The sequence below is a fragment of the Gadus morhua genome, chromosome 21 (assembly GCF_902167405.1).
Source record: "Gadus morhua chromosome 21, gadMor3.0, whole genome shotgun sequence".
Lineage (NCBI taxonomy): Eukaryota > Metazoa > Chordata > Actinopteri > Gadiformes > Gadidae > Gadus > Gadus morhua.
In genome coordinates this window covers 15,551,612-15,563,209 of record NC_044068.1, presented here as the reverse complement: position 1 = coordinate 15,563,209, position 11,598 = coordinate 15,551,612, and the positions used below count along the sequence as shown (strand labels likewise).

The following is an 11,598-nucleotide window of genomic DNA, read 5'->3' as shown; positions in this document are numbered from 1 at the left end:
TCTTGGAGGTTTGTCATGGATCAGAACATTTGACGGACATGTCTCACATGATAATGCAGTAGAGTTCATCATAGAGTAGCGTTAATCTTCAATGTCCCCAAGGATCAATTTGTTCTACAGTAGTAGTCATAGTAATGCGATACCATACAAAACAACACAATAAAAAGATATCAACGACATTGTGACCATTAGAGATAGACCACATACAATCAAGGATATCAGGCCAGATCAGAGCACTCTCTGGGAGACAACTCCTGATTAAATAGATAGTTTAAGAAGCCAATGGCTGAAGAGATAAAGGAAGACCTTTGTCTGCTAGCGCCACGCCTTGGGCAGCAGATCCTGAGTCCTGATGGCAGGAGCTGAACTCACATAGCAGTCTGATTCATTGGAATTGATTGTGTTCGTAAAAGTATTAAGTAAAAAACATCAATGGAGTATATAATGGTAGACCACATACTTGGATGATCCCTTGGACTAAGAAATACTCAATATCTGTGTCGTTTGTTTCTGCACAGCATTGGCGGAGACGAAAATCTGACCACTGTCACCACTTTGCCAAGTGAGTATTGTGACCACCTGGCTCTGGTTTGTAAGAAAACCAAAGGGAGATTCACACAAGAACCATCACTTTAATCAGAAACATAATGCCAAAGGAAGACAACCATGTTGCCCAGCATGGCTTACAGCTCAGAGCCCTGAGAGATGTTATTGAAATATCTGTCGATATAAGGAATGTGAAGGTGCATCACACCGGAAGACATAATGGCAACCTAACTCTGGCCCTGAGTCGCAGCTCATTCAGACGCCATCTGATTTTAAATCCCTGTTGGGTCTTAGTGTCATACATATAAATGTGCGCAGTTTGTTACCCACAATGAATATGCTCAGAATATGAGTTAAATCAACAGATGCCGACATTGTTGTAACATCTGAAACTTGGCTGACAAAATCAATTGCTGATAATGATATTTTTATTGATGGCTACAACGTGTATCCTGCTGACAGACCAAAGAAAGGTGGAGGTGTTGCTATTTATGTAAAGTCAAAATTTAAAGCAATTGTATCTGAATCAATTAGCAAGCAACTGGGATTTCTGGAGCTGATTGTGGAATTGGTTAAGGGCCTCTGTATATCTGTTGTCGGATGTTATAGGCCTCTGTCTGCCTTAAATGTTGCGTTGCCGTCTCTTGTGCATCTTCTATCCAGATTGGACTACACTGAAATTATTTAAGCTGGTGTTCTTATTTTAGCTGACTTAAGACAGCATCAGATGATTTTAAAATATTTTGTGATTCTGTAAATCTTACTCAATTAATTAATTCCCCAACTCGTCCAAATGTCAAATGCCCTGAAAAGTCAACTTTAATTGACTTGATTCTGACTAATGTTCCCCATATATTCTCTGCTGTTGGTGTTTATTGCAATGACTTAAGTGACCATTGTGTTGTTGCTGCTGTCAGGAACACTAAGATCCCTAAATCGAAGGCGCGTGTCATTTGTAAGAGGAATCTCAAACAATTTAGTGAGCAAGGTTTTTTTCATGATTTGTTTAAATTTAATTGTGTAGAATTGACCTAATCCCTAATGTAGAGTCAGCCTGGACATTTTTTAATGATGGTTTTACCCAAATCATAAATAGACATGCCCCATTCAAGAGATTTAGAGTAAAGGGTCGTGATAATCCCTGATTTTCCCCTGAGTTAGCAGACATTATTCAGCAATGTAACTCGGCTTGGGCTAAGGCAAGGAAAACTGGAGTTTCCTCCGACTGGCTTGATTTTAGAAAACTTAGAAATAGATGCTCCTCTTTTATTAAGCAAGCAAAATCAGATTACTATCTGTCTGTCACTACCGAAAACCTAAATGACCCAAGGAAATTTTGGAAAGCCATAAAATCCCTTTCTATGAGCAATGATTCTAATTATTTTACCAGCTTTCATTATGAAAGATTCTGTTGTTGTTAGTGACAAAATGAAGGTATTGACATTTTTTAATGAGCATTTTATTTAGTCTGGCTCTCTGTTTGATACCACTTGCTTTGCAACTGTGAAGCCCTGTACTGATGTTCCAGTTTCTGCAGGCCTTTTAAATTTTACGCCAATCACTAAACAGGAAGTTCATAAAGCCCTTAAAGCTTTAAATCCTGGAAAACCTCCAGGACCTGATCTTGTCCATTTTTATGCTGATGACACGGTTATTTATTGCTTTGCATCAACTCTTAAACTTGCAGAATGCTTTTATTGTCGTCCAAAATACCCTTCATCAGCTGAAACTTGTTCTTAATGCAGATAAGACCAAACTCAAGTTTTTCACCAGTTCTAGACCTAGACCCCAAAATGTCCCCTCTGTGTTCACTCTGGAGGGTAGTGTAATACAGGTGGTTACGTCTTAGATACCTGGGTTTTCTAATTGATGACTCCCTCACCTTTAAGCCTCATGTGCTCTATTTGGTTAAAAAGCTGAGGCTAAAGTTGGGTTTTTATTTTCGAAATAAGATGTGTTGTAAAAAAGCGACTTGTGGCTGCTACTTTTTTATCTGTCTTGGGCTATGGTGATTTGTTGTGTATGCATACCTCTGTTCAGTGTTTTAATATGATTGACTCTGCGTACCATTCATCCCTGAGATTCATTACAAACTGTAAGGCTCGGACTAACCACTGCCAGTTTTACTCTCAGGTAGGATGACCTGCTTTGTCCACTCGTAGGCTCAGTCACTACTGCATATTTATTTATAAGGCAATACTTGGTGTGCTACCTAGCTATTTATGCTCCCTTATCATGCGGAAAAGTGCTGGTCCACACCTTTTACGTTCACAGGACTTGGTGTTGCTTTCTGTCCCCAATGTGTGGACAGAACAGGGTAAAAAGGCTTTTGCATACTCTGCCCCCACTATGTGGAATACGCTGCAGAAGGACACTTGTTGAATAATTTCGTCAAATGCTTTTAAGTTAAAAAAATGAAGGAAATTGAACTAGACTTTCTAAGATGTCAGCATTTTAAATAGGTTTTTGATTCCCGGTTACAGAAATGGGTCTTTTAAGATTGATGCAGTGTGAATTGATTTGCTTTATTTTAGTACTATTTAAATTTTTGTCCCCGTGTGTTTTTCTGAAACTGTTTGTCTGTAACTGTGGTTCATTCTGCTGCTGCCTGTCTTGGCCAGGTAACATTTGAAAAATAGATTTGTAATCTCAATAGGTTTTTCTCCTGGTTAAATAAAGATTAAATTAAATTAAAAAAACAACAGAAGAAAATAGGCAGCAACCTCTGAACATGACGTGTTCACCATAGCGCTCGACACGGTGTGACGTCAGCTTCAAATTCCCTCTAGTAATATTGGATTTTTTTAATGCAATCATTCTGTTGTTAAATTGTAAATCTAACACATTATTTATTTGACATATATAGATATCTTGAGGAATTTCAACGCTGAATTAATTGGATACTCTGTTGGAATGGGCAAGCAGGACACGCCAAACGCTTTCCTCAATCAGGCTGTGGCCGGGGCAAAAAGCAAGTAAGTGTATTTGTGAAACCATGGGCAGAGATTTTTTAGCAGCTTTTAATTTGAAGTGCAAGTATAAACTGTCTGTCTGTCTGTCTGTCTGTCTGTCTGTCTGTCTGTCTGTCTGTCTGTCTGTCTGTCTGTCTGTCTGTCTGTCTGTCTGTCTGTCTGTCTGCCTTTCTGTCTGTCTGTCTGTCTGTCTGTCTGTCTGTCTGTCTGTCTGTCTGTCTGTCTGTCTGTCTGTCTGTCTGCCTGCCTGTCTGTCTGTATGTTAAAGGGACCTTCCAAAACAGGTGCAAGCCCTGGTGAACAGAATGAAGAGCGATCCTGTAAGTATAACATACAAATGCATTTTCACATGCATGCATAATGCATACGATTATTCACTTTATTAACATAGGGCAAATAATCTTTTTGCATTGTGCATGCACAATTATAAGTATATCAAGCAACAATAGCATTCTGATTGCATGCCATACCCACATCCTTAGTTAAAGTACTGACTTAATAAGTAATGTCAGGTTTATTTACCTATAGAGCCTTTTATCAAAGTGTTTCCCAGACCCACGTTAGATGAGACTCATCTAGCCTCTCAAGACATGATTTTGATCGCATGATTCAACTTTTTTTATTGCTCCATCCTAGACGTATATATACTTGATTTACCAGATCCAGAAATCCAGGTGTTTCGACAAATCACGACACAGTGTCAATGAAAATATATAATAGACTATAATATAATATATACTAAATAACAATGAGTAAAAATGAGAGAAGCAGTGGTTTGAATAAAGTAGAAATATTGAGTTATAATTTTTCTATATTGCATCAAAAAACAATTATTCAACCTGACCTCTTCAGAGCATCAACTTTGAATCTGACTGGAAGGTGATTACCATGTTTATTGGGGGAAATGATGCCTGTGACAGCTGCAAAAATTCGGTGAGTGCTCATGTTTTCTTTACTTAGATATAAATTATAATTCTGAAACAAATGCATTCCGTTTTGAGCCTTGCGATTGTCTCCTTGTGCCAAAACATTTAGTCAACATGAAAAACCCTTAAATACTTTAAAGCCTACCATCTTTATCGTTCTCCCAGCTCTTCTTTTCGGTGGATAATTATCTGCGGCATGTTAGCGAGAGCCTGGACTACCTTCATAAAGAGGTAAGAACCAACAGAGATCCCCTTCCATCTGTCTAAACTATGAGCCAGCGCATCCCCAGTCAAAGACTAAAGGCCTGGTATGTTCGGGTCAGGTTCCACGGGCTCTGGTCAACCTGGTGGAGGTCCTCACCCTCCTTCCGCTGAGAACCATGCACTCAGAACCCAACTCCAGATGCCCCACATGGCTGGTCAAGTAAGCAATACATTTATATTGGGGTTATCAACAACGTAACCAGTCTCTTGACCCTGCGTTGATCTCTTTCCACATTGAACTGTCTGATAAGACAATCTGATGTCCTAAAGAAATGCACGCTTGTGACCTCTCCTCTTGGCAGGATATTGTGTCCATGTGTCATCTCGCCAAAGACAGGCTCTCAAAGCCGCGAAGTGTTGGAGGAATTAATCAGAGGCTATCAGGTAGCGCAAACCACAACCACTGCTTCAAGTTAGTAAACACAGTTCAGTTGCCATTAGGGGTAACTCATCCCACTCCCACCATTTTATTTTTCAGAGTTCGCTCACTGATCTTGTGGAGTCCGGTCGCTATGACACCCATTCCAACTTCACCGTGATCATCCAGCCTTTCATTCGGGATATTGATCTCCCACTACAACCGGTGAGATCCATGTCTCCTTCCTATGTACCTGGGCAGGCCTTATAGTGCGAGGAGAAGCGAGTCCCTGCTAAAAAACACATCGTTTTTGTATTCATCATGTCTATCTCTTCCAAAGGACGGGAGTCCTGACCGGTCTTACTTCAGCGCAGACTGCTTCCACCTCAGCCAGAAGGCGCAGACTTCGATGGCTCGCTCCCTGTGGAATAACATGGTAAAACTCTGCTACAATGAATTAGTTTAGTGTGTAGATGCTATTTAAGGCAATTTTTAAAACACTGCCTACATTTTAGTAAGTGGGTCCAGTTCAAATTATTATTCCAGAAGCCTCTGAGATATTAGATTATTGGTATTATGCAAGTGCAGAATGGAACAGTTGTTTGTGAGCAGGTTTTAGCAGTTTAGCAGTAGAAGGATCTTTGATGATATTTTGATACTAAACTCACTTATTTTGTTCAAAAGCTGGAGCCTCTGGGATCAAAGACTTCAGTACAAGATTTTTCACCTTATCTTAAGCTGAGATGTCCATCAAAGGTTTGAACCCTGCCATTCAACATTATTTTGAACCAATAACTGGAACAGTGTTTTACTTACCCCTGTGGATATTACTGTATAATGAAAGTAACATTTGTGTTTGTCAGTAACCTAATTCATGGAATGATATAGTCCATTTAGACCAGGGGTCAGCAACCTTTTCATCATGCAGTGCCAGTTTGACATTTTCTCGTTAATGAGTGTGCCTTAAGCAACAATATATAAAATATTAAGCTGAATTATGACACAGCGACCAAAAACATTTCCAGAAGACCTGGAATTGTATTATTTCCATATAGTCCACAATCATGCATCAACACTTTAAATGTTTTTTTTGTTGTTATATTTGCCACATGGGCTTACAAATTATAATTACATATGTCCCATCTTAAAACACCACTTTCAGAAACTCATTCAAAAACCTATTTGCACTGTGAGAAATGTAAAAAACAAGAATAGATGAGAATGCTTGAACCATCCCCATCAATATCTTTAAGACATGTACAGCTTTGCAAAACCACGTGAAGGCGATGCATACAGGCCACTTGCAACAATATTTTAAATATTGTCTTCACAATTGATCCCATTTCAGAACACTGCTTTCAGTAACTCATTTAATCATATTTGCACTGGGAGGAAATGCCCTAAACAGAATAAAGTGCAAAAAAAACATTTCATCCATATTGCGCTTTTTAAGGCACTCAAAGCGCTTTACATAGTAAGTGTGTAGGGATGTCATCTCATTGGATGATCTTTGTCCTCAGGGTTCACCATATTTTAGAACTTACCAGAACAGCAACTACACTTACAAGGGGCCGGCTCCAACACCAGCACCAATCACGGTAACACATCTGGAAAGGTCCATGAAGAATAGACTCACTCTCTCTTTATTGATCCAATAAAGTCCTAGACATGTTTAATACGCATGTCTAGGATTGGATCACTGATAAATGGATTGATGAATGAGAACCTAATATGATTACATTATTATAATCTTAGTCTTATATGCTGGGCTAGTCTTCTTTTCTCAATGCCTGATGCTGTTTCTCTATGATCAGAACTGGGGAAGTAACTTCTCCTGTGTGGACGTTAGCCCATCCGCCTCTGTACCCACCTCAGGTAAGTCTGAGAAAACATATCCCTTTATCAGCGCTCAGAACAGAGATAATCGTATCACTGATGTAAATGTGTTTTTTCTTTTCGCCTCCACGATAGTTCACAAGCTGCGGCCGGGGGACATCAAGGTGGTGGCGGCCCTGGGGGACTCCACCACGGTAAGGGCCCCTACTACGCAGATGTTACATGCAAAGGAAAAAGGCACCGTTTACCATCTAGAAGCAGCTTTGACTGCTGATGAAATCTTTGAACTCTGAGCTCCATCATCAGCCCTGTAATCTTTTGTTTTATCCTGCCAATGATAACTCTGCCACGTTCAATCTTTTCTCCTCACGACGCTTTGATCTTACAGTTGCTCATTATCTGCTTTGGCTCTCTGCAATGTGTACTTTACTGCTGTATGTGTCATTGATATTAAGGGATGGCTGTGTGTTCCCTTCTCAGTCCGGCACGGGAGCTAAGGCAAATAGCGTGTTGCAGCTAAAGACAGAGTTCAGGGGAGTCTCCTGGAGGTAACGTCAGCATACAGTGGTAGCAAAGTCATATTACCCGTCACAAACGTAACTATGATTTTTAAAAACTCCATTGATATCCGTTGTATTGCTTGCAGTATTGGAGGTGATGCCACGCTAGAGACTGTCACAACACTACCAAGTGAGTTGAGGGACCCACTGTGCAGAACAATCACCACACAGAATTAATATCCCACCTTACACGGATGGAAGTGATGATGTCTCAACATTGGTGGATTTAAACTCCTCGTGTCCAGGCCAAATCTTTTAATTGTTGTCACCAAGGTGTTGGTTTATTCTTTGGATGACCTAATGCCATAGTAATCATTCACCACTTATATCTCTCCAGACATCCTTAAGAAGTTCAACCCAGCTCTACAGGGTTTCTCCAAAGGTCGGTTTGCGAAACAGAGGGGCTTCAACATGGCTGTGGCCGGTGCCAAGACAAGGTGTGCAATGTTCACAGCAATGTATTTATGTAATTCTGTCACATGAGTGTACGATTATTAAACTTCTTGGCTGATTAGCCAGGAAGGGAAGAGACTCTACACATTAAATCCGTTAACGGAGTAGAAGGAAATCAATAGACTTGAGTTACGTGGGATTGTGTAGGATGTGATGGAATGAACATCATGAACACCATCATGAACACCTTGAGATCCCTTAATCCCTTAACATAGTGACAAGTAAATTAGGTATTTTTGTTGTCCATCATTTTCATTTCTAAACATGAATTGCTGCTGCACTGTAATACCCCAATTGTTGCTTTGTGGTATTTTCAGTGACCTCCCATCTCAGATCCAGGCTCTATTTAAGGCTATGAAGGAAGATCAGGTGAGAGTACCTGATGCTCAGACTAGTAATCCCTTGGGTTACTGGGGATGACTGTAGTATAAGGGTGGATATTTTTTAAGGGTCTATGAGGGACTAAGTAGTTGACGGCTTCAAGTCAATTGTAATGTTGTCGAACAGAGCCAACAGAGAGATATCATTTGGATTTGAGTACCCTGAATGGGGTCATCCCTATGTTCCCCAGGTCCTATGTTCCCCGGTTGCAAAGGGTTAGGGTCAGGTTTATGATTAGGGTTATGGTTAGGGCGGGGGTTAAACCTAAACCTAACCCTAATCATAACCAATAGGAGGAGAGCCATTCTAACCAATCACAGGCGAATCAGAGGCGAAAAAGGCGGGACTTGCCCCTACCATCCTACGAAAAAATGATTCGCTTGCCGGATCCTTTGTTCTCTGGTCACATACAAAGTGGGGTACATAGGACCCGGGGTACATAGGACCCGGGGAACATAGGTACGCTCCCCCCTGAATGTCTTCCATTGACTCTCACATTGGATTTCAGAAAAAAAATCAACATCATGATTAGTGATGCTAACATCTGGAATTTTTGGAAATAGAATATATACACGTGTTTCCCAATGATTCATTCCCAATTGCAGTTACTTTATCAGATCAGGCCTTGCCGATGGTCTATTGTGCAGTAATTAAGCCCTCATGCTTCTGGCTCACCCTTTTACTTCCTCACGCAGAAGGTGGATTTTGACAACGACTGGAAGCTTGTGACAATATTCGTTGGCACGAATGATCTTTGCAACTACTGCATGGACCAAGTAAGTTTTTCCCCTCATAATGTATGTGTGAAGATCTGTGAATCAGTGTGATATGGACTCTGAATTGATTGTTGTTATCATGTGCCTGCCTTTCACAGTATAACCTGTCAGCAAAGAACTACAGTCACAACCTCAAGATCAGCCTGGACATGCTTTACAATCAGGTAATGTTAAATGGTAGACTGTTGATGCACACATGTGTGGACATGCAGGCTACCACTTTTGCATATAGTGTGCTCAAGATTTATACAGTTTCTAAGTTTCTCTTCCCTTTGTTTGTAGATGCCAAGGGTAATGGTGAATGTGGTTGAGATTGTGCAGATTGATCCACTGAGAAAAGTGAAGAAGAATGACCTTGTCTGTTCACTATTGCAAAGGTCTGCAGTCTGGCCTTTGATTGGATTGTGCTTAAAATTATACCTTAGTTAGTATTGTATGTGCGTGTCAACATCATTTGTAGTGTTACTATTCATTAATATGGGAGATTGGAATGGGACAAAATTATGCCACACCCTTTCTGTTAATGTAAGGGATCTCTGTTCTCATGCAGCTCCAACTGTCCCTGCCTAATGATCACCGAGGACAACTCTCCAGAGCTGCAGACGATCAAACGAGTCAACAAGGAGTATCAGGTACCAACGGTTTGAGGATTGAGCCCCAAATCTCTCTTTTTGACTATTCTCTAATGACCCCTTGTCCTGAATCTTCCCAGGCTGAATCTCGCAAACTTATCTCGGGAGATCTATACGACAGACGGGAAGACTTCACCGTTGTCCTTCAACCCTATTTGCGCAACTCATTTATCCCTTATATCGGGGTAAGGCATAAAACCAACGCAATTAATTACAATGAGTCAGACATATGTGTTTAGGTATGTGTATGTACAGACACAACAGTTGAAAGGTTTGCTGAATGAGATTCAAATCCTTTTTTGTTCCCAGGTCGGCCAGGCCGACCTGAGTTTCTTTTCAGTGGACTGCTTTCACATCAGTGAGAGAGCGCACGCAGAGATGGCCATTGCCCTGTGGAATAACATGGTGAGGGATGTTTGTGGCAGATATGTTTGAGACGCCATAGAAAACAAGGCACCTCAATGCGTTTTCATGCTTTCTTGAAGCCGATGATTTGTGTGGTGAGCATGTGAACTGCTCTGTGTTAACAGTTGGAGCCTGTGGGCCAAAAGCAGGAATACAACAACTTCACATATGACCCCACCAAAGTGCACTGCCCTTCCAAGGTAAGCATGGACTCCCCCTAGGATGGATAGCTAATCCAAGTTTTCATTTCCATGCCCATAAAAAGTGTTGATTGTTATTTTTTTGTGTTTTTTTTCTGTACTTCAGGATCATCCCTTTCTGTTTACTAAGTTGAACAGCCTTCCGAGTTCACCGTTGCCCCCTACAACCGGTGTTCCAGTCAATACCCAAACAACCATCACTCCTGATCCCGCGGACCCTTTGACCCAGTGTGCCCCCCCCCTCCCAGTGTGGGTGCCAGTGGTCGTGGCATTTGCAAGCTTGCTGATTGGTGTCGTTATCAGCCGACTATTTTTCTCCTTCCAACAGAGTTCGAAAAAGAATAACAATAATGTAGAAATGGAAAGAACTGGTCTTTAATGACATGCTACAGAAGGACAGATAGATGTACGCAGATTTGGATACACAATAAGTATTGCAGTGCGTATGGAGTATTGTGTCGCATGGCGCAAAGTATATAAATTGTATGGTAATTATACTGTAAATACTGCAGAGAATAAACATTTTTGTTGCCATAATTATTCATATTTTTAATAAAAAACCTTTACTGCTACATTTGTGTGATTTGTGTATTGTATGAACCATATTTTCTTTGAAGAGGAAGAAAATATGTAAAATATATATATTGTATGTATATTAGATGTATGATATATATTAGCAACATTTGTTCCATTCCACTGGGTAGGCTGGTAGACCTATCTATCCAGCAAGTAACGAATTGTAATGGATAATCACACTCACACCTAGTTGCATAACATCCCCCGAAGACACAATTCTTTGATCATACATCTAAAGAGATGGTTTGTACTTTGTGAAAAGTTCCAATGAAATTGCACAGCAGAACTAGTGCTATTCAAGAGCATGCAAAGAACAGCAATATTGGTTATTATCAGTAGGTACAGCTTTCTGACACAGGAGGGGGAGGAGCTTGAAGATTTTACATTTTACAACTTATTAAAAGTGTGTGAATCAGTTCAAATGATTGAACACTTGTCCGTGACAAAGGACATGCCACATTTGTTAGAGTGCCACCAAATGAACAGGTTGCTAGCCCCGTTGCCATCAGTTGAAAATGTTAGTCTTGAGCCCTGTATGGCCATAATCTGATAGCCACACAGTCTTGACAGAGGCAGCATCATAACATCATAAAAGCCATTATCATATGTGTTACACACAAGTGTTAACTCAACCCTTCACATGCACTAAGACCAACCATCTCCTTATCTGTATCCACTAGCAGCACCGGTCCAACCAAAGTACCAGCACAAAT

General features: G+C 40.6%; 1 protein-coding gene across 1 annotated transcript in view; it reads left to right on the top strand.

The window, feature by feature from the left end:
* Window positions 1–10,881, top strand: part of LOC115533897 (phospholipase B1, membrane-associated) — an 18,072-nt gene extending 7,191 nt beyond the window's left edge. Inside the window, exons 17-42 of the mRNA XM_030344383.1 lie at window positions 1–8; window positions 519–562; window positions 3,413–3,521; window positions 3,787–3,838; window positions 4,371–4,451; window positions 4,610–4,675; window positions 4,768–4,868; window positions 5,011–5,092; window positions 5,187–5,291; window positions 5,407–5,502; window positions 5,751–5,822; window positions 6,587–6,664; window positions 6,881–6,941; window positions 7,038–7,096; window positions 7,383–7,450; window positions 7,549–7,592; window positions 7,800–7,899; window positions 8,233–8,284; window positions 8,992–9,072; window positions 9,171–9,236; window positions 9,355–9,449; window positions 9,623–9,704; window positions 9,785–9,889; window positions 10,014–10,109; window positions 10,235–10,309; window positions 10,416–10,881. The exon at window positions 1–8 is cut by the window's left edge and continues 66 nt beyond it. Of these exons, the coding sequence (XP_030200243.1) occupies window positions 1–8; window positions 519–562; window positions 3,413–3,521; window positions 3,787–3,838; window positions 4,371–4,451; window positions 4,610–4,675; window positions 4,768–4,868; window positions 5,011–5,092; window positions 5,187–5,291; window positions 5,407–5,502; window positions 5,751–5,822; window positions 6,587–6,664; window positions 6,881–6,941; window positions 7,038–7,096; window positions 7,383–7,450; window positions 7,549–7,592; window positions 7,800–7,899; window positions 8,233–8,284; window positions 8,992–9,072; window positions 9,171–9,236; window positions 9,355–9,449; window positions 9,623–9,704; window positions 9,785–9,889; window positions 10,014–10,109; window positions 10,235–10,309; window positions 10,416–10,688 (2,151 nt within the window). The 3' untranslated portion in view covers window positions 10,689–10,881. The remainder of the gene's footprint in view (window positions 9–518; window positions 563–3,412; window positions 3,522–3,786; window positions 3,839–4,370; window positions 4,452–4,609; window positions 4,676–4,767; window positions 4,869–5,010; window positions 5,093–5,186; window positions 5,292–5,406; window positions 5,503–5,750; window positions 5,823–6,586; window positions 6,665–6,880; window positions 6,942–7,037; window positions 7,097–7,382; window positions 7,451–7,548; window positions 7,593–7,799; window positions 7,900–8,232; window positions 8,285–8,991; window positions 9,073–9,170; window positions 9,237–9,354; window positions 9,450–9,622; window positions 9,705–9,784; window positions 9,890–10,013; window positions 10,110–10,234; window positions 10,310–10,415) is intronic.
* The last annotated feature ends 717 nt before the right edge of the window (window positions 10,882–11,598 follow it).